Below are 21933 nucleotides of genomic sequence, written 5' to 3' on the forward strand. Positions count from 1 at the left end.
TGCCTCCTCAAAGTAGAGTCAATCTTAATGACATGGAAAGTCAAGCTTTCAGGACCTTCATTCGCTGATGTGGCAAGACTCAAAATGAGAACAGTTATAAACATCCGTTAATAATTGGAACATGGAACGTACGAAATATGAATCTAGGAAAATTGGAAATTGTCAAAGATGAAATGGACCATATAAACATTCATGTCCTAGGGATTAGTGAGCTGAAATGGACTGGTGTTGTAAATTTTGAACCAGACAATCATATTGTCTACTATGCCAGGAATGACAACTTGAAGAGGAATGGTGTCGCACTCATCGTCAAAAAGAACATCTCAAGACCTATCCTGAAGTGCAACGCTGTCAGTGATAGGATAATAACCATACACCTACAAGGAAGACCAGTTAATACAACTATTATTCAAATTTATGCATCAACCACTAAGGCCAAAGATGAAGAAATTGAAGATTTTTACCACCTTCTGCAGTATGAAATTGATCAAACATGCAATCAGGATGCATTGATAATTACTGGAGATTGGAATGCGGAAGTTGGAAACAAAGAAGGATCAGTAGTTGGAAAATATGGCCTTGGTGATAGAAACGATCCTCGAGATTGTATGACTGAATTTTGCAAGACCAACTACTTCATTGCAAATACCTTTTCTCACCAACATGAATGATGACTATACACATGGATCTCACCAGATAGAATACACAGGAATCAAACAGACTACATCTGTGGAGAGAGACACTGAAAAAGCTCAATATCATCAGTCAGAACAAGGCCAGGGACTGACTGTGGAACACATCATCAAATGGTCATATGCAAATAGAAGTTGAAACTGAAGAAAATTAGAACAAGCTGACGACAGCCCAAGTACAACCTTGAGTATATCATACCTGAATTTAGAGACCATCTCAAGAATAGATTTGATGCACTGAACACTAATGACCAAAGACCAAACAAGCTGTGGAACGACATCAAGAACGTACCTGAAGAAAGCAAGAGGTCATTAAACAGGAAAGAAAGAAAAGACCAAAATGGATGTCGGAAAAGGCTCTGAAACTTGCTCTTTACCGTCGAGTAGCTAAAGCGAAAGGAATGGTAAAGTAAAAAGAGTTGAACAGAAGATTTCAAAGGGCAGCTCAAGAAGACAAAGTATTATAATGACATGTGCAAAGACCTGGAGATGGAAAACCAAAAGGGAAGAACATGGTCTGCATTTCTCAAGCTGAAGACCTGAAGAAAAATTCAAGTTGCAATACTGAAAGATTCTATGGGGAAAATTTTAACTGACTCAGGAAGCATCCAAAGAAGATGGAAAGAATACACAGTCACTATTCCAAAAAGAATTGGTCAACCATTTCAGGAGGTACCATATGAGCAGAAACCAATGGTACTGAAGGAAGAAGTCCAAGCCACACTGAAAGCATTGGCAAAAATCAAGGCTCCAGGCATTGATGGATACCAACTGAGATGTTTCAACAGACGCAGTACTAGAAGTACTCACTTCTCTATGCCAAGAAATTTGCAAGACACGTACCTGGCCAACCGACTGGAAGATTTATCCCTATTCCCAAGAAAGGTGACCCCACCAAAAACAAAAATTATCAAACAATATCATTAATATCACACACAAGTAAAATTTTGCCAGAAGGTCATTCAAAAGTGGTTGCAGCAGTATATCAACAGGGAACTGCCAGAAATTCAAGTTGGATTCAGAAGAGGACGTGGAATCAGGGATATCACTGCGTATGTCAGATGCATCCTGGCTGAAAGCAGAGACTACCAGAAAGATGTTTACCTGTGTTTCATTGACTATGCTAAGGCATTCAACTGTGGATCATAACAAATTATGGATAACACTGCAGAGAATGGGAATTCTGGAACACTTAACTGTGCTCATGAGGGATCTGTACATGGATTAAGAGGCAGTTGTTCAAACAGAACAAGGGGATAGTGTGTGGTTTAAAGTCAGGAAAGGTATGCATCGGGGTTGTAACCTTTCACCATACCTACTCAAACTGTATGCTAAGCAAATAGTCCAAGAAGCTGGCCTATATGAAGAAGAATGGGGCATCAGGTTTGGAGGAAGACTCATTAACAACCTGCATTATGCAGATGACACAACGTTCCTCGCTGAAAATAAGGAGGATTCGAAGCACTTATTGATTCAAAGACCACAGCCTTCAATATGGATTATACCTCAACATAAAGAAAACAAAAATCCCCACAACTGGACCAATAAGCAACATTATGATAAACAAGGAAAAGACTGAAGTTGCCAAGGATTTCATTTTACTTGGAAGCAGCAGTCAAGAAATCAAAAGATGCATTGTGTTGGATAAATCTGCTGCAAAAGACCTCTTTAAAGTGTTGAAAAGTAAAGATGTCACCTTGAAGACTAAAGTGCACCTGACCCAAGCCATGGTGTTTTCAATTGCTTCCCATGCATGTGAAAGTTGGATGATGAATAAGGAAGACTGAAGAACTGATGCCTTTGAATTGTGATGTTGGAGAAAAATATTGAATGAACAAATATGTCTTGGAAGAAGTACAACCAGAAGCTCCTTAGAAGCAAGAATGGTGAGAGTACCTCTCACATACTTTGGACCTGCTGTCAGGAGGAATCAGTCCCTGGAGAAGGGCAACATGCTTGGTAGAGGGTCAGTAAAAAAGAGGAAGACCCCAAATGAGATGGGCTGACACAGTGGTTGCAACAATGGGCTTACATGTAAGGATTGTGAGGATGTCACAGGACCAGGCAGTTTCATTCTGTCGTACATGGGGTAGCTATAAGTCGGAACCGACTCGACGGTCGTACATGGGGTAGCTATGAGTCGGAACCGACTCGACGGCATCTAACAACAATATATAGAAATGCAATTACCCTGTAGAAATAGAAATACAGGTTGATCTTTTATCTTGAATCTTGCTAAATTCACTTATTAGGTTTAATAGTTTTTTAGTGGCATAGTGGTTAAATGCTACAGCTGCTAATCAAAAGGTCGGCAGTTCGAATCTGTCAGGCACTCCTTGGAAACACTACGGGGCAGTCCTACTCTGTCTATAGGGTCGCTAAGAGTCGGAATCGACTCGATGGCACTGGGTTTGCTTTGGTTTGGTTTTATACATAAGATTATATATGTAATCTTTTTGATATTTTTGAGTTTCCTAGATAAACAATAATTTTATCAGCAAATAAACAGCTTTATTCCTTTTCCAATTTTTGTGCCTTTTATTGCTTTTTTCTTGTCTTAATACATTGGGTAGGACCTCCATCATAATGCTGAGTAGAAATGATGAATGTGGGTATCGTTATTTTGTTGCTGATTTTAGGGGCGGAGTGGTCAGTATTTCATTATTATGGTGTTATTTGAAAACTTTTAAAGATATCGCTTATTAGATTGAAAAAGTGCCCTTCAATTCCTAGTTTGACTTTTTGGAAAAAAAACTTAGTGTGCTTTAGGTTAAAGTTTACAGCTGAAGTTAGTTTCTCATTAAAAAGTTTGTACACATATTGTTTTGTGACATCAGTTGCTATCCCCACACTGTGACAGTACTCTCCCTCTTTCCACCCCAGGTTCGTCCTGTCCATTTGTTCACTTTTCCTGTCCCTTCCTGCCTTCTTGTCTTGCTTTTGGGCAGGAGTTGCTCATTTGGTCTTGTATATCTGAACTAAGAAGCATGTTCCTCAGGTGTTACTGTTTGTTTTATAGGCCTGTCTAATCTTCCTCTGAAAAGTGGCTTGGGGAGTGGCATCAGTTCTGAGTTAGCAGGTTGTCTACGAGCCAGTCTCAGGGCTTCCCCGAGTCTCTGTCAGTACGTCTGGTCCTTTTTTGTGAGTTTGAATTTTGTTCTACAGTTTTTCTCCCGCGATTTGGGACTCTCTATTGTGATTCCTGTCAGAGCATGATTTATTTTTAAAATCTTGACTGGATGTTGAATTTTACCACCTTTCCTACATCTACCGAGATGCACTATTTTTTCTTTTTTTCTGATAACATGGTGAATTAAACTTACTCCAAACGTTAAGTCAAATCTATATTCCTGGGATAAACCTTACTTGGTAGTGATGCTCTTTTTATAAATTGTTGGATTTTTTTTTTTTTAGAAACTTTGAGCTTAAGTTCACAGGTATTAGTCTGCAATTTTATCTTATTGTAATGTACCTTTAAGGTTGTAGTATCAGACTTATGCTTGTTTCATAAAACAAATTGGTAAATGTTTTCTCACTCTTTAAAAGATAGTGTAAGATTGGCTGTATTTCTTCCTCAGGGGTATGGCAGAATTTACCAATGGAGCCATGTAGACCTGGAGTTTGAGCTATGAAAGGTTTTAATTACAAATTCAATTTATCTAACAGGTATGGGACTATCTAGATTTTCTATTTATCAGTTTTTCATAAGTTGTGTTATACGAAAATAATTTCCATGCTCGCTAAGTTGTCAATTTTTTTGGCCTTTTTCACACCTGCAGGATTTGTAGTGATGTCCCCCTTTTCATTTTTGATATTGACAATTTGTGTTTTATATTCTTCATCATCCTGCTAAGAGTTAATCAATTCTATTAATATTTTCAAAGAGCCAACTTTGGTTTTGTTAATTTTGTCTGTTATTTCTCCATTCTTTTTGTTGTTGTTGTTTTGGGGGGGTGCCCTTATTATTTACTTTCCTACTTTCTTGGGGTTTAATTTGCTCTTTTGCTCGCTTCTTGAGATGGAAATTTACATCAATTTTAATCTTGTCTTTTTTTCTAATATAAGTACATAAAGCTATAGATCTTCCTCCAAGTATTACTCTAGTTACATCCACAAATTTTTCTAGATATCCTTTTGCTATTAATTTCTAAATTCCATTACTGCCAGAGAACATATTCTACATGGCTGTAATCCTTTGGAACTTTTTGAAACTTAATTTATACCTGAGCCTATGGTCTAATTCGAAGGATCCATGTACACTTGAAAAAAATATTCTGCATTTGTTGAGTGCAGTGTTTTACATCAAGTAAGTAAATACTGCTGTTGAAATAGTCTTTGCTTTATTCATTTTTTTCAACTTGTTCTTCTATTAGGGAACAAAAACAAAACAAAAATCAAACATGTTACCTTAGAGTAGACCCACACTCATGTAACCCATTAAAGAGTACATCTTCGATCCACAGGGTTTTTAATGGCTGTAATCTTACAGAAGTAGACCACAATGCTTTTCTTCAGCAGCACTACTGGGTGGATTTGAACCGCTAACCTTTTGGTTAGTATCGTTGTTGTCAGGTGCCGTCGATTCAGTTCCGACTCATAGCAACCCTATGTACCACGGAACAAAACACTACCCAATCCTGCACCATCCTTACAATCATCGTTATGCTTGAGCCCACTGCTGCAGCTGCTGTGTCAATCCATCTCATTGAGGGTCTTCCTCTTTTCCACTGACCCTGTTCCTTACCAAGCATGAGGTCCTCCTCCAGAGACTGATCCCTCCTGACAACATGTCCAAAGTATGTTAGATGCAGTCTCGCCATCCTTGCTTCTAAGGAGCATCCTGGTTGCACTTCTTCCAAGGCAGATTTGTTCATTCTTTTGGTAGTCCATTCCTTGCCAACACCACAATTCAAAGGCGTCAACTCTTCCTCAGTCTTCCTTATTCATTGTCCCAACTTTCACATGCATACGATGCAACTGAAAATACCACGGCTTGGGTCAGGTGCACCTTAGTCTTCAAGGTGACATCTTTGCTTTTCAACACTTTAAAGAGGTCCTTTGCAGCAGATTTGCCCAATGCAATGCATCTTTTGATTTCTTGACTGCTGCTTCCATGGCTGTTGATTGTGGATCCAAGTAAAATGAAATCCTTGACAACTTCAATCTTTTCTCCATTTATCATGCTGTGGCTTATTGGTCTAGTTGTGGGGATTTTTGTTTTCCTTTTGTTGAGATGTAATCCATACTGACGGTTGTGGCATTGGACCTTCAGCAGTAAGTGCTTCAAGTCCTCTTCACTTTCAGCAAGCAAGGTTGTTAGTCTTCCTCCAGTCCTGATGCCCATTCTTCTTCATATAGTCCAGCTTCTTGGATTATTTGCTCAGCGTACAAACAGAATAGGTACAGTGAAAGGATACAACACTGATGCACACCTTTCCTGACTTTAAACCACGAAGTATCCCCTTGTTCTGTCCAAACAACTGCCTCTTAATCTATGTACAGGTTCCTCATAAGCACAATTAAGTGTTCTGGAATTCCCATTCTTCACAATGTTATCTATAATTTATGATCCACACAGTCGAAGGCCTTTGCATAGTCAATAAAACACAGGTAAACATTCTTCTGATATCTGCTTTCCGCCAGGATCCATCTGACATCAGCAATGATATCCCTGGTTCCACGTCCTCTTCTGAAACCGGCCTGAATTTCTGGCAGTTCCCTGTCAATATACTGCTGCAGCCACTCTTGAATGATCTTCAGCAAAATTTTGCTTGTATGTGATATTAATGATATTATTCAATAATTTCCGCATTTGGTTGGCTCACCTTTCTTGGCAATAGGCATAAATACAATCTCTCCAGTCAGTCGGCCAGGTACATATCTTCCAAATTTCTTGGCATAGACGAGTAGGCACTTCTAGCACTGCATCCATTTATTGAAACATCTCAACTGATATTCCATCGATTCCTGGAGCCATGTTTGTCAGTTTGTCATACTGTGGAGGCTTGTGTGTTGCTGTGATGCTGGAAGCTATGTCACCAGTATTTGGCAAGTAGTTGAGAGCAAACCACTTGCACCTCCCAGGGAAGCTCCAGTTAATGAGAGGTATATTAAAATCTCCAACTATGATTACGAACTTTTCTAATTCACCATTTAATTCTGTCAATTTTTGTTTTGTGTATTATGAGATTCTGGTTTTCAATGCACGCACATTTAGGATTGTTATGTTTTCCTGACGAGATTACCCTTTAATAAATATGAAACGAGTTTATTTATTTCTGGTAATATTGTCTACAAGGCTACTTTTTCCAGTATTGATATAATAACATTACATTTCTTATTAGTATTTACAAAGGTTTTTTTTCCATCTTTTTATTTTAAACTTATCTGTCCTTACTTTTAAAGTGTGTTCTTACAAACAGCAGAGAGTTGAGTCTTGATTTTTAATCCAGACTGACAATATATGGCTTTAATTTGATATTTGGTCTATTTATATCTTTTAGTAAATATTTTGGAATAACTTTAGATTTACAGAAAAGCTGCAAAAATAGTACACACAGGTTTTGTATACTCCTCACCATCTCCCCCAATGTTAACATCTTATATAACCACAGTATATTTATCAACACTAAAAAACCAACACTGGCACATTACAATTAAATAACGAGACTTTATTCAGATGTCACCAGTTTCCCCATTAATGTCCTTTCTCTATTCGAGGATCCAATCCAGGATTCCACATTGCACTTAAGAGTCCATTTACTTTTAATCTGATTACTGAAATGGATGGGTTTAAGTCTGTCAGCTTGCCATTTGTCTTCTATTTGTTATATCTTCTATATTCCCGGCCTCCAGTAACAATCTCCCCATGGTGAGCCCCATCCAGCATCCAGGACTCCAAAGAGAAAGATAAAAAATAAAAAAAGATGCTGCTCAGCTCCACCCACAGGGCTTAACATTCCAGCTTCATGGCTACCTCCTCCCACCAAGGATTGGCCTGCTTGGGGAAGGGGGCATGGCTAGATGGACCAACTCTGGCTATGGCTCTCAAGCGCCATACTAAGAGGTACCAAAGGGCTGGAGTTCTCAGAGCAAGAAGCATTACCAGAGCAAGAAACTGCAGAGGAAGTTACAGATGTGGCATATCCAATAATTAGCTGTGAAGCTCAAAAATTTTTTTTTCTAAACTATCAATAATAAGATGTTCACTATGCTAAATAAAAGGTCGAGTTATCCTCTCTTTTTTAATAAAAATATTACATAACCATTGTCACATGATGAGGTGATCAAAGAACATGGACTCAAAAATGTAAAGGAAAAGTATGATAAAAGCATACCAGGCAGTTAAATAATACTGCAGTTTTTCTGGATTTGCGATGTTTGTGACATTTATAATGTACTTTCATTTTTCTCATTCCCCAAAATTATTCACTTTCATATCAATTTTTTATCCATAATTTGTATTCTTCTTCTTCTTAAAGACCATCTCTCCCAAAATGTATAAACTTCAGGCTAGATCAACCCTTCCTCTGATGTCTATTTTTGCTTCTATCATCAGTAATTTGTACCTTAAAATATATATACATCCATACATAAAGGCTTATACATACACATATACACACTCCATACAGAGATTGATTCTGCAGTTTCCTTTGTTCTCTAACTTTTTTTATATGATCTATATATTTTTTAATTTTCTTCAGTGATCTTAGAGGTATAGAATCTATTATTTTAGATTCTATTAACGCTTACCCTTTAGTTTTTTTTAAATACAGTTGATATACTTGATCCCACATCATTTTGTGAAGACTGTAATTTATTTTGGCTCCCCCTTTGATTAAGAAGTCAAAAAAATTTTTCCCTATATTAGATATCCCTTGGCCCTGCCTCCCATCCTCTGGGCCCACTTTTACACTTGCGACTGCTGTGACATCAGCTCCACACAGGTGAAAATGACAGCATTTCACCTCAGCTGCATCATATCTTTTTTTCCCTTGCCCAGGGCTTCAGTAATATTATGTCATTGCATAGAACACCTGTGAGAACCCTCTATGGACTCAGACATGCCAACAGCAACATTCCATGAAGCAGCCTTTGATGAATGAAAATTGAAGCCAGATGATAAATGCTGCCCCCATTTCTTCAGGCAGGCAGTTTTGAGGTACATAATTTGAGAGTCACCATCACTACAGCATTAGAAAGCACCCACTTACCCGGTCACTTCCTGATCACATGAGCGCTCCTGTTCACATCTACCACCGCTCAATTCACCCCTCTCTTCTCCCATGTATCCAGAAAACATCAACCAACTACCACTGTTCGGGGCAAAATCCAACTAGACTTCACCTGGCTCATGGGAGGTAATGCAGGTGTATACACCTGTTAGACCATAATCTCCAGCAGACTGGATCATTCAAAAGCTAATCCATCCCATTCAGAACTTCAGCAGGCAGTCCAACCTTCTCATTTTGGGACTAAGGAATGAAAAGGAAAGCAAACAATAACCCATACAATTGTAGATGAAACTCCCCCTCACCTCCTACATTAATTAGGACTTTTTTTTTTTTAATGATTTTATTTTGTTGCTGTTAATGTTGAGAATATACACAGCAAAACATACACCAATACAACCGTTTCTACATGTATTATTCAGCGACACTGATTACATTCTTCAAGTTATGCAACCATTCATACCCTCCTTTTCTGAGCTGTTTCTTCCCCATTAACGTAAACTCACTGCTCCCTAAGGTTCTTATCTAATCTTTCAAGTTGCTGTTGTCACTTTGACACCATATATAGTTTTTAAAAGAGTATAATGCTCAAGGCAGACTTTTTTTTACTAGTTAAGCTAAACTATTACTTGGTTTTAAGGCTGCAGGGAATGTTATTGGTTTAAGGTTTAAAGATTATCTCAGGGCAATAGTTTCAGAGATTCATCCAGCGCCCTTGGCTCCAGAAAGTCTGAAGTCCATAAGAATTTAAAATTCTGTTCTACATTTTCCCCCTTTTGATCAGGATTCTTCTATACAATCTTTGATCAGTAATGGTAGCAGGGCACCATCCAGTTCTTCTGGTCTCACAGTAGAGGCAGTTGTTCATGAAGGCAATTAGCCACATATTCCATATCCTCCTCCTATTCCTGACTCTCCTTCCTCTGTTACCCACCTTACTGCCATGAAGTCAATTCTGACTCATAGCAACCCTGCAGAACAGAGTAGAATTGCTCCATAGGGTTTCCAAGGCTGTAAATCTTTATGGAAGCAGACTGCCACACCTTTCCCTAGGTTTGAACCATCGACCTTTCCATTAGCAGCCGAGCACTTAACCACTGCACCATCAGGGCTCCTCTTCCTCTGCTGCTCCAGGCATAATTAGGACTTTTTGATAGCAAATGAAGTCCAACTCCAAACAGCATGAAGCTATAATAAAACGGATTTACTGGCTCATGTAACTAAAATGGATGGTGGTGGAGCTGTCATCTGACATGAAAAAGTCCAGTGCTCAAACTGTGCTGTAATCAATCTCTCTTTTCATCATCTCTCCCTCCTACCCATCTGTCTTCCCTACTTAACATTTTTATCTTCGTCTCTCTTCATTTCTTAGTCTATTTTTTCATCTTTAAGCTCTGTGTCTATGCATTGGCCTCACTTTCTTCTTCAGTAGATGGACTCTGTTCAAATGGTAGGGAAGATGGGAACAGTAGCCCAATATTCACCAAGGCCCCTGAAGTAAGAGGAATTGTGCTGGGCAACCAGTATGGCCAAAGGATATCATCCAACTGGCTGTTCAACATCCAAGTGCCCTTCCTAGTATAAACCCCAGCTCTTCTTGGGTTTGGATTTTGTGAAAAAAATTTTTTTTTTACTTCTGAGGTCTCAGCTATGTTCCAGATTAATAATCATTTTTAATGTGATGATAATCATATTACATCAATTACCTTCAGATTAACAAAGTATATTTTTAAACTAAATCCTTTTTGCTAATTTGGAAATTAAAGTTATACAATAAAACCTGAATGATTTGATTGGTTCTAAAAATAGACTGCAATGCTCCAGCTAGCCATCAGTATGCACAATTTCCACTTTGCGATAAGGCTCTGTGGAAATTATCTTTTTATTAGCTTCCTTTATCCTTGTTGGATGTAAATAAAGGAACAGGCAAGATACAGCAGGTCTAGCTTTCTTCACTTAGGTACATGCGGAAGCAAAGTTTGGGGTCGGTGTCTCTTACTGCACTGCATAACCCTAACGGAGTGTTACTGCCAGTAGGTTTCTCACTGGCCACATCTCTCTTGTGAGAGGAGGAAAGGGAAGAAACTGCTTAGGAGGCATGGTTTTGCAAGGGCTGCCTCTGCCCTGGACCCAGTGCCAGCCACTTTCGAATCAGCGCCGGGTACTGCACTTCTGCTCCGTCTTTCTCTTCAGTAGAGTCCTATTATGCGCCAGTAAAGTCAAATGAAAAGTTGACTTTAAAGTCATCTTGATTCCAAGAGTAAAAATATTAATAATAAACAATACTTACATCGCTTTTACCAATTTATAATGCGCGTAGTATTCATTATCTCATTCCAGCTTTTCAACAGCCCTGTGAGCCAAGTATCATTTCATTCCACAAGGCTAATATTCAAATCTAGAGTCCTTCACGACTTCAAATCTCAAGCTTCAGGCTGAATGACTACGGTTCGGCGGCCACGGCCATCATTTCCGCAGCTCGTTGTTTCTACCAAACGCACACACCTTAAATTCTCGGACACCAGTTACCTTCCTGCGCCGCCCCTCTGAGGCCGTAATTAGCCGCCATTCACCCAGCTTTCCAACCCCAGGGAAACCACCGCGATGCAGGTGGGCGACCCCGCTTTTTCCCTGCCCGGCAACGCCGAGCAGGCAGGGCGAGGCCGCCCACATCCCCCAACCCCAAGGGCCATACCCGCGAAGGCGGATTAAGCACTGCTTGACCGACTCAGACTTCCAACGCCCACCCGAACTCACGCGCCACGGAAGCTCTCAACTCACAACTTACCCGCCCCACGGTTCACAGGCCGCTCTAGCCGCACGGAGCTGCCAACTCGCTGCTCCCGGCCTGACGTCATCGGCGGGCGCCGCAGCGCGGTGGCGGGCGCGCGCTGCCGGGAAGATGTCTCCGACGCCGCCGCTGTTTAGTTTGCCCGAAGCGCGGACGCGGTTTACGGTGAGCTTCGGCGGCGGGAACGTGCAGGCCTGAGCCGGCGTTGTTCTTTGCTCTCCTGTCCTTCAAATTACTCGAATTTTCCCCTGGGGTAGAGCGGGAACAGAGGTGTGTACGCCTCGGCGTCTACTCCCGGCCCCGTCGGAGGCTGGGAGATAGGGAGGGGTGCGCTCCCTAGCTTTTTCGCGCGTCCTTTGCTGCCTGTCCCCGCCCTCCCGCCGGCAGGTCTCAGGACCCTGCGTTCTGGGTGCATTTGCGCTTTGTGTGGAGATCTCACCGGAAGAATACCTCCGGTGCGGTCCAGCTCCTCTGCAGTGTTAGCTTAGCGGGCAGGTGTCTCCAGAACTAGAAGGGGAGCTGCTGAAGGGGGAGGGCGGGAGTGGCTCAGCCTGGAGAACCGGTTCTCGCCCGAGTTTCTAAGCTGCCGAGGTGGTTGTACCGGCCGCCGGTTCACCACCCTTTAATCTTCCGTATCTCAGTCCCAATAGATGGAAAAGACGACCCTAAGTGGGGAAAAGCAAACAGGTCAGCTTGGGAAGGGTTACCAGATGTCACCGTATTCTTGCGTGTTGGAGAAGGGTGGTTTAAGCATTTGGGAAACACCGTTCCGAGCGCTTTCACGTTAGCTCATTTAACTCTTAGACTAGCACTGTGATAGGCTAAATTTTATTATCACCAGTATGTGAGATAGAAACTGAGACCCCCAAAAGATGTTAAGTGGTTTACTTCACTGATTCTTCTGACTCCAGACCCAGTATTCTTTATGTTGTGCATCGCTGCTCCCATTATGAAGAAACACTGTTCTTCCTAAGTTGTTTGGCTGTATTCTTCTTTAGCATTTGTACCAGTATTTCAAGGCATGGTTCAACTCTTCAGGTATTTAACTGTGATTGGGTGGTAATAGTGATGCCAGAATGAAAATTCTGTGGAAAAAAAAATTATTCTTTGTAGTCAGTCGTTTTCTTTCTGCAGGTTTTTTTTTTCCATATAGTGTGGGGTTTGTTTTTTAACGAATTATATAATGTCTGTGTGATCATAATAATTTTTTGTGTGTTTTTCTGTCATCCTTGGTGCCTTGAAATTCTAGGAAGAGTAACAGCTAAGAGTAACTACTAGGAATATCCAAGGTCGTATTAGTCCTGGAAAGGATGGTGTAATTTGAGTTCATCTAGTCCAGTGCTTCTCAAACTTTAGTGTGCAGTAGGCTCACCTGGCTACCTTGTTCAGTGCAGGCTCTGGTTCAGTATCTGGAGTGGGGCCTGAAATTCTGCGTTTCTAACAAGTTGCCAAGCAATGCCACTGCTGCTGCTGGTAGTATGGGTCTAAGACAGCCCTCTTATTTTATTGGTGAGGAAAATGAAGCAGAGAGAGTAAGAGATATGTCCAAGATTATACAGCCTATTGGCGCAGGACCAGGCAGTATTTCATTCTGTAGTCCATAGTGTCATCGTGAGTCGGAAGATACTCTGCAGCACCTAACGATAATGATAATGACAAATTAGTGGGAGAGCCAGGAATGGACATTTCAGCATAGCTCTTAACTCCTCTAGAGTCATCTAACACAGTGACTTTCCAAGTGTATGTGAATTTTCACAGAACGAATGACCTTACAGTATTTGTGTCTTTAAATTATGACTACTTTAAGATGGTCAGCAGTTATTTATTCAGTGCTAATTACATGTCAGGGACTGTGCTGAGCAGGCTACATAGAGAAGACGGACTGGAGGTGGGTCTTGAAAAACTTATAGAATTTGGATGAGAAGGTGGGAGTATGAATGTGAACACACTAGAATGAACTTGATAGAAAATGATGAAAAAATGGCTAGAATTTAGTGTAGCGTTTCATGTTGGAGAGTAGTGGGGAATAAGATTGGATAGACCGAGTGGGATAGCATCAAGGACCTTGAGAGGTAGGTATGAAAATTCAAAATGAAAACATATGAATAAGAAGCCATTTGGAGTTTTTTTTTTTTTTTTCCAAAGTAGAATGCCATCATGAATGTGATAGTTAAGGGGATGATATAAGGGGATACCTGGAATGAGAAAGGCTAGCTAGTACGCTCTTGCCGGGTTTAAAGTGATGAGGATTTGTATTAGTTGGTGCCATTTGGAATAAGGATCATGAAGAAAAAGGTGTATAGGTAATTTTTCCCAGGTATAAACATTTTTTTAGTTAGGCATACTAAGCTATATTAATAATTATATTTTTTTAGTAAATAATAACAAAATCTTTCTACTTATTTGCCATTTTTATTTTTCTAGAAGTCTACCAGAGAAGCCTTGAACAACAAAAACATCAAGCCATTGTTGAGTACCTTCAGCCAGTTACCTGGCAGGTAAGGCATTGACACCTATGAAAATTGTTTGCCTAAATCTTTATGCTTACCCTGAGCTGTTTAAAAAATGAGGCTGTCTTTCTTTCCTTAATAGTGAAAATGAAAAAAAATGCACTCTTGATCAAGCTTTCAGAGGTGTTCTAGAAGAAGAAATTGTAAGTTTGGTTTTCCTTAATTGTTAAAATTTTGCCAACAAATTACTAATCCCAGAGTTACTACAAAAAAACATTGCTTTTATTGTTAGATTGGATATTTAAACATGGTTAAGGCACCTTTTTTTATTTTTTGTACAGTGCACTTGCTACTTTGTGAAAGTGGACTTGGTCATAGTATATAAAACCGGAAAACCAAACCCACTGCCATTGAGTTGATTCTGACTCGAAGCAACCACATAGGGTTTCCAAGGCTGTAAATCTTCATGGAAACAGACTGCCATACCTTTCTCCTATGGAGCCCACTGTACCACTAGGGTTTCTTATAGTCAGTGTAGGCGTTGTATAATAATTAAGGATTTTGATAGCACAAATGCAATTTAAGGGTTTGGTTTAATAAATGAAGAAGAGCCCTCTGCAACTGAGTATAAAAAGAGTGTGGCTTGAGGTCTTACTGAGGAAGAACTATAGGTTAAAGTTGAATTTTCTGACTTTTCTGTGTAAACAGTGATGTATAGTGGCATAGATGTTCCAGTCCAAGAATGTTCAACATGGGATCTGGGTTCCCATGCCCTTATTTTCCTATGACACCTTCCTCTTCAGTTACCATGTGTAAATAACTACAGCCTCTACCCGGGTGGCATAGTGGTTTTGTGCTACGGCTGCTAACCAAAGGGTCGGCAGTTCAGATCTGCCCGGTACTCCTTAGAAACCCTCTGGGGCAGTTCTACTCTGTCCTATAGGGTCGCTATGAGTCGGAATCAACTCGACGGCACTAGGTTTTTGGTATCTACCTTCGGTGACCCCTCTGGGTGGCAAAAATGGTCAAGCGCTGGACTACTAACTTAAAGGCTGGAAGTTTGAATCCACCCAGAGGGACCTGGGAAGAAAGGCCTGGCAATCTACTTCCAAAAGGTCACAACCGTTGAAAATCCTATGGAGTATACAGTTCTACTCCGAAACACATGGGATTGCTATGAGTCAGAATCGACTTGCTAGCAACTGCTTTTTTTTTTTTTTTGCCTGGGGGGTGCGGGGGACGGATGATCTAACTTCACTAGAGAAATTTAAACATGAAAAAATATGAATTTATTTACCACTTGTGGGGCACCTTAATGAAAGAATAGGAAAGATTTCAACACCTTATTCTCGGTTAAGTGAAGGTTGGGTCCTGGAAAGCTAGATCTTCTTTAAATGGCCATAACACAGCATCCTTCCCTCTTGGACACATCCAGATCAAAACTGATTCTGTTTTTCTGACCTAGTCACTTACCCTTTGGGAGGCACTGGGCAAGTTACTTTGCTTTTCTGAGTTTTAGTTTCGTTTGTAAGAGTCGATAATGCCATTCTTCCCAGGTTGTTGTGTAAAACCACATTTAATGAACACTCAGTAGACAGTCTTTATTATGATTATTCTAGAAACTAAACACAACCTCCCTTCTATGAAAACCCTCCCTCAGGCATATGAATGCACTAGTACAATTAATGCCCCTGGCCCAACCTTTGCCCTGTGGCATTGATTGAGTTATGGCCTCAGCACTTCTGTACTCAATTAGCTGCAGTCTTAAATGTGCCAGGTAATTATTTCCTGAGACCATTGGATTTTGAGTGAGTTGTCTGTTCATTATTTGTTATATTTCTGCAGTTAACTTATCTCTGTTACTGTTCAGTTTTTTTGTATTTTCTCTTAGAAAGTAATTTTATTTGTTAGAAGAAATATTTATATCTCATATTTATGGTAATCAGTTTAATGTCACAGAGTATGTTTTTATTGTTATTAATCTGAACTCTTGCCCCTAAATTAAATTGTTGTCTCTTCTATTGGTAGATAAACCATTCATCGTGTGAAAATGTCTTAGCTATTATTTCTCTTGCTATTGGGGGAGTAACCGAAGGTAAGTATGGCTCTGTTGTTGTATTTTTTTTTTTTTTTTAAAGTAATCTTGGACATGCCATGCTTTATTTAAAATTTCTTCTCGCCATACCTCTCTCCTGCTCTGACGTGTTCATTCCTCAAGTTCTGCCTGAACCCCAGCTTTGCCATGAGGCTGTCCTAGTGACTTTAGCTCATGTTTATTTCTATCTCTGTAATGCAGTGCACATTTTGGCACTTTGTTTTCCAGTTTCGTTCATTTGGTAAATATTTGCTGAGCATCTACTATGTGCCTCGTACTGAGGTAGGGCTGGAGATTCAGTGGTGAATAAAACATACTCCCTGCCCATAAGGAGCTAGTGGCAGATGGAAGAATCAGACAAAAAAGCATGTTACTGTGTGGTGTAGTACTGTGGTTCAAGTGGGAATGAAGTGTTTGGGAGGATAGAGTAAAAGTGACATGAGAGCTGGGACGAGAGGGATGATGAGTTTGTCGGGCAGAAGCAGAAGGGAATGACTATGAAAAGGCAAAGTTCAGCATGGGTGGAGAACTGTTGAGCAGGAAGATGAGAGAATGATGAGAATGGCAGCAGGGGTACCTTAGGGTCATTTATAAAGGGCCTTGTGTGCCATGCCAAGGAGGAGCTATGGAAGGAGAAGAGACTGCAGGCAGGAAAACTCGGTAGGGGACTGTTAAAAGGGGCAGAGGCAGTGGGGGATCATTTCAAGGGACTTGAAATAAACAAGGCTCATAGTAAGTACACAGTGCCTAACATATAGCAGGAGCTCATTAAATATTTGCAGAGAGAAGGAATGAAAAGATTGCTTACCAGCACTCTAACCAATATGATTAAGATACTCATTTGATTAAATCTGAGTATATTTGTGTGAAAAGTATCTTTTAAACTGTAAGACAGTATTCACGTATTACTTTGATATATATTCCTACAAAGACTAGAGCACACAAGTAAAAGGGTCTTCTGGGATAGCAGCAAGCTGTTTTGTGTACTTCAGCCTAGTTCATAAGTTCTGCTGATCCCTTCAGTCACTAACCATACCTAAACGAGTTCTACAACGTGGTGTTCTATTCCCAGTTTCTGTCAGTTTGCAGTGTGTGCTTGGTTCATTCATTAGCTTAATATATAATTCTTGTAGGTTGGTAGTGTTTTTAATACTTGAAGTTATACAAAGTCTAGACTTAAAAGTTTTATTTTGAGAAAGATAAGGACTTACGAACTTCTGTAAATAAAGGCATAAATGTTTTTTTTATTTTAGTTTGTGGGGAAAAATCCCTACTTGACAGAGATTATTATGGTATTGTTTATTTATGTGACATGTTTTCAAATTGTCCATAAATACATTTTGTTAAGTTCAACTTGGCAGATATTTATTGAGCTTCTATTCAGTATCAGACATTTTACTGGGTAAAATATATAAAAATGCTTATCCTTAAAAAGCTCATAGTCTAGACAACAAGGTAAGTAGTTCAGATACAATAAATGCTGTAACAGGATTATGGACAGTGTGCTTCAGAAGCGCAGGCGAGATGGCCTGCCCAAAGATATTGGGTTTTTTTTAAGAAGAGGTGATGTTTATGCTTTGAAAGTTGGAGTAAGAATATACAGCATGATAAAGAGGAGGGAGACTATTTAGATAGAAAACACATAGTAGATAAAACCATGGAGGCACAAACATAGCAAGGTATCAGGGAATCGAGGAGGGGCTATCTGTGGCCACAGTCCAGGTGGAGCAGAGAGGTCAGTGCAGAGGCTGGGACCCAGGTTGGAAAAGTTGTGGGGAATCAGCCTATGACCCAGTGGTTCCCATGCCTACCGGCTTAGCATAATCACTAGCGAACCCCTGTTTTTAAGTGAGATTCTCAGGCCCTAGCTTAATGTGACTAGATCAGAATCTTTGAGGGTAGAATCTAGGGGAAAAAATTAAGTTCTATAATTGTTAACTTATGCCAGACTATGCTAAAGTCAGGGCAGGGAGTATAGCTTTCAAATCTCTTGGATATACAGGACAAATCGTATCACAGAATCTGAGTGTCTTAAGGGATTTTAGAGGTCATCTAATCCATCCTCTGCCCTGCCTTGACTCAGCTTTGTAACGTCCCTAGCAGGTGGTCCTCCAGGCTCTGCAGGAACATGCCCACTTATGGGTGCTCAGTGTTTCATTCTTTTTTAGACAGTTCTGATTATCATAAGGTTTCCCTTGTACTGAGCTGCAATCTGCTGCCCTCCGTTTGCGCATTGTTCTAGGCAGCATCTCTCTTAAGGGTAGCAGCAGCCTCCAGATGTGACTTTACTAGTATGGAGTAGAGCTGGAAGTATTACTTCTTTTTCTAGACATACTGTATTAAAGCAGTGTCTTGGGCTTACAGTGCCCCCAGATTTTTTTTTTTTTTTTTCCACACACCATTCTTAAGTGGCTACTTTTCTTGAACATATAGCAAGTGTTAGTAAGTACCTGTTGCCTCAAAATAGAGGGAAGATTGAGCAGGAGGCTAAAAGTATGCTTAGCTAGTCAGCAGTGGTTTAGCTAGTCTAAATGACCTTTTTCTTTAAGAAAAAAATCTTTTTGCTTTTAGAGATAAACGGTAACTTTCTACTTTGCCATTCTTTTCCCTGAGACAATACTATTGTTTTAAATGTTTGATCATACTGGAAATCAGTATCGAGCCTTTTTGTTATCTTTTTTGGAGATAATCTTTTCAAATCACAAAGATAATTTAGCAACATTACAAAATATTTGGAGATGAGAAAAGGGGAAAATACTAGTCATAATTCCTCAACTTTGAAAAACTACCATTCATTTTGGTATATGGCTTTAGTTTCTCTAGTCTTCTAAAATTTTATTATTATAACCATGATATAACCTGCCTATTTCACTTACCATTATATCATAAGCATTTTTCCAAGTTGTTACAGTCATCATAAGCATCGTTTTTAATTGGCTGCATTATATTCTTTTGAATAGCTTAGTGATGAAGAAAACAGACTGTGGAGCCAGACTGCCTGGGTTCGTATCCCAGCTCTACCACTTACTGGCTCTGTGATCTTGGGCAAGTTATTTAACCTTTCTGTGTCTCAGTTTTCCCGTTCTATAAATGGGAATAATAATAGTATTTACCTCTTAGTATTACAAGAATTATGTAAAGCACTTAGCGTACCTGACATATAGTAAATGCTCTGAAAGTGTTATCAAGAATTATCATCATCGTTATTACTGAGTGTACATATCAAAAATTATTCAAGCACGTCCCATTTTTGGACCTTTGGGTTGCTTTCATTTCTTGTTCATGTAAAGTGAATAAGTACCCTTAAAGATATTTTTCAGATTGTTTTTTATAGGTTATTTTACTATACAGCTTTTTTTTTTTTTTTTTTTAATTTTAAATTTGCTTGTGCTCCACTTGAAGGTATTTGTACCGCGTCTACACCTTTTGTACTGCTGGGAGACGTTTTGGATTGTCTTCCTTTGGATCAGTGTGACACAATATTCACTTTTGTGGAAAAAAATGTTGCTACTTGGAAATCAGTAAGTGTTTTAGTTTATTTTTCTGCTAACATTGTCTTTTTATGGATCCAGAGTTCTGAGGGCAGTTTTTTTTTTGTTTTTTTGCTTATGTTTACAATATAGCTGATTGCCAAAAGGTCTGTCCACGTGAAAGAATCATATACTGTGCTTTCTTAGGGAAGCCAAGTAAGAGTCACGTGTGGAGAAAAACCTAAGGTGTAAAATTTGATTGAGTGATAGCAGTTAACTTAAACGTGCATAGTTCACGTGTTTAAAACAGTTCATTATGATATTTAGTCATCTCACATCTGAAAATATATTTGTTTTATTGAAATTCTTGCTTAAAAAAGTGGAAGCAGAGTAGATTCTCAGTGCACATTAGTACTCTTTAATACTTTACTTCCTCTGACTTACTGTTAGAGTGTACAGCAACTTCTGAACAACAGCAATAACTTCTGCCCTAATTTCAGAATACATTTTATTCCGCGGGGAAGAATTATTTACTACGTATGTGCAATGGTAAGTGATTGTTTTTTTAAATGTAAATGTTTCAAGAAAAATCAGATAATTGAATTAAACACCAGTGATAAAATTTTAAAACTAGGTTAGGATCTTCATTTTTAAGTAACAGTCTGTTTTATTAAAACTGATTACTCACTTTAAACTGGTTCTATTCTGGGTATAAATGTACTTAATAAAAAAACAATAATTTATTAAAGTTTATCTTGCCCATGTTGAGCTTGTTTTGTTCCAAAAATTTTAATACGTTTTTGGGACAATGGTTTCTACCCCCATTTTGAAAACTACTTGACAGACTGGTTAAAAAACTTAGGTATAGTTGTAATAAACATAGACTGATCTCTTCTGTGTAACTGCCATTTCCATGTATACTTAGATCTCCTTAGAAGATTATCCAAATCCCAGAATACAGTCTTCTGTGGACGAATTCAGCTCTTTTTGGCCAGGCTTTTCCCTTTATCTGAAAAATCAGGTAAGCTTTTATACATTAAATAAAGGCTTTGCACGAAAATCTTTTCCAGTTTTTAATGGATTAGAATATGCCGAATGATAATGAGAAAAATAATAGAGATAAAATAGAAAATTGTCGACCTTGTTTTTTTGAGTTATAAGTAATTATCAGTCCTAATGTATAGTATGGGTAATTCTGAAACAAAATCATTGATTTTATTTTTTTAACTTTATTGTTGAGAATATACACAGCAACAAAACATACACCAGTTCAACTGATTCTGCATACACAATTCGGTGACATTGATCACATTCTTCAAGTTTTGCAGCCATTCTCACTCTCTTTTTCTGAGTTGTTCCTCCCCCATTAACATAAACTCAGTGTGCCCTGCATTCCTGATCTTTCTAGTTGCTGTTGTCAGTTTGATCCCTTATAGATTGAGTCATTCGACAGCAGTGGGTGTGGGTTTAGATAGATCTTAAAAGAGTGTAATTCTCGAGGCAGACATTTTTTACTAGTTAAGCTAAAATATTGCTTGGTTTTAAGAAGACTTCAGGAACTATTTTTGGTTTGAGGTTTAAAGATTATCTCGTGGCAGTAGTTTCAGAGGTTCTTCCAGTCTCTGTGGCTCCAGAAAATCTGGGTTCCATGAGAATCTGAAATTGTGTTCTGCATTTTCCCCCTTTTGATCAGGATTCTTCTATAGAATCTTTGATCAAAGTGTTCAGTAATGGTAGCTGGGTACCATCCACTTCTTCTGGTCTCATGGCAAAAGAGGCAGTTGTTCATAGCGGCAATTACCCACACGTTCCATTTCCTCCTCCTGTTCCTGACTTTCCTTCATCTCTGTTGCACCAGGAGAATAGAGAACAATTATGATGCCTTAGATGGCTGCTTGCAAGCTTTTAAGGCCCCAAGCACTATGCAGCGAACTAGAAGGTAGAACAGAAGCACTAAACAAGCTTATTAGGCCAGTTAAGTGGGATGTCCCATGAAACCATGAGCATAAACCTCCAAACCAAGGAACCAAATCCCATGAGGTACATAAGCAGCTTCAGCAGCTACTCTTTTTGTTGTTGTTATAAATATACGTATCACACAGCTTTTGCCATTTCAACATCTTACAGGTGTACAACTTACTGACTGCAATTACGATGATACAACCCTACTCTTAACAGAGATTCATTTTTATCATCCTAGCTCC

At 39.3% G+C, this 21933-nt stretch overlaps 1 protein-coding gene across 1 annotated transcript in view; it reads left to right on the forward strand.

Moving 5' to 3' along the window:
* The first annotated feature begins 11794 nt into the window (after nt 1–11794).
* The window catches only part of THOC1 (THO complex subunit 1), a 58201-nt gene continuing 48062 nt past the window's right edge, over nt 11795–21933 (forward strand). Inside the window, exons 1-7 of the mRNA XM_049901011.1 lie at nt 11795–11879; nt 14139–14212; nt 14307–14367; nt 16193–16259; nt 19662–19780; nt 20230–20278; nt 20655–20750. Of these exons, the coding sequence (XP_049756968.1) occupies nt 11826–11879; nt 14139–14212; nt 14307–14367; nt 16193–16259; nt 19662–19780; nt 20230–20278; nt 20655–20750 (520 nt within the window). The 5' untranslated portion in view covers nt 11795–11825. The remainder of the gene's footprint in view (nt 11880–14138; nt 14213–14306; nt 14368–16192; nt 16260–19661; nt 19781–20229; nt 20279–20654; nt 20751–21933) is intronic.

Source organism: Elephas maximus, chromosome 11 (assembly GCF_024166365.1).
Source record: "Elephas maximus indicus isolate mEleMax1 chromosome 11, mEleMax1 primary haplotype, whole genome shotgun sequence".
Lineage (NCBI taxonomy): Eukaryota > Metazoa > Chordata > Mammalia > Proboscidea > Elephantidae > Elephas > Elephas maximus.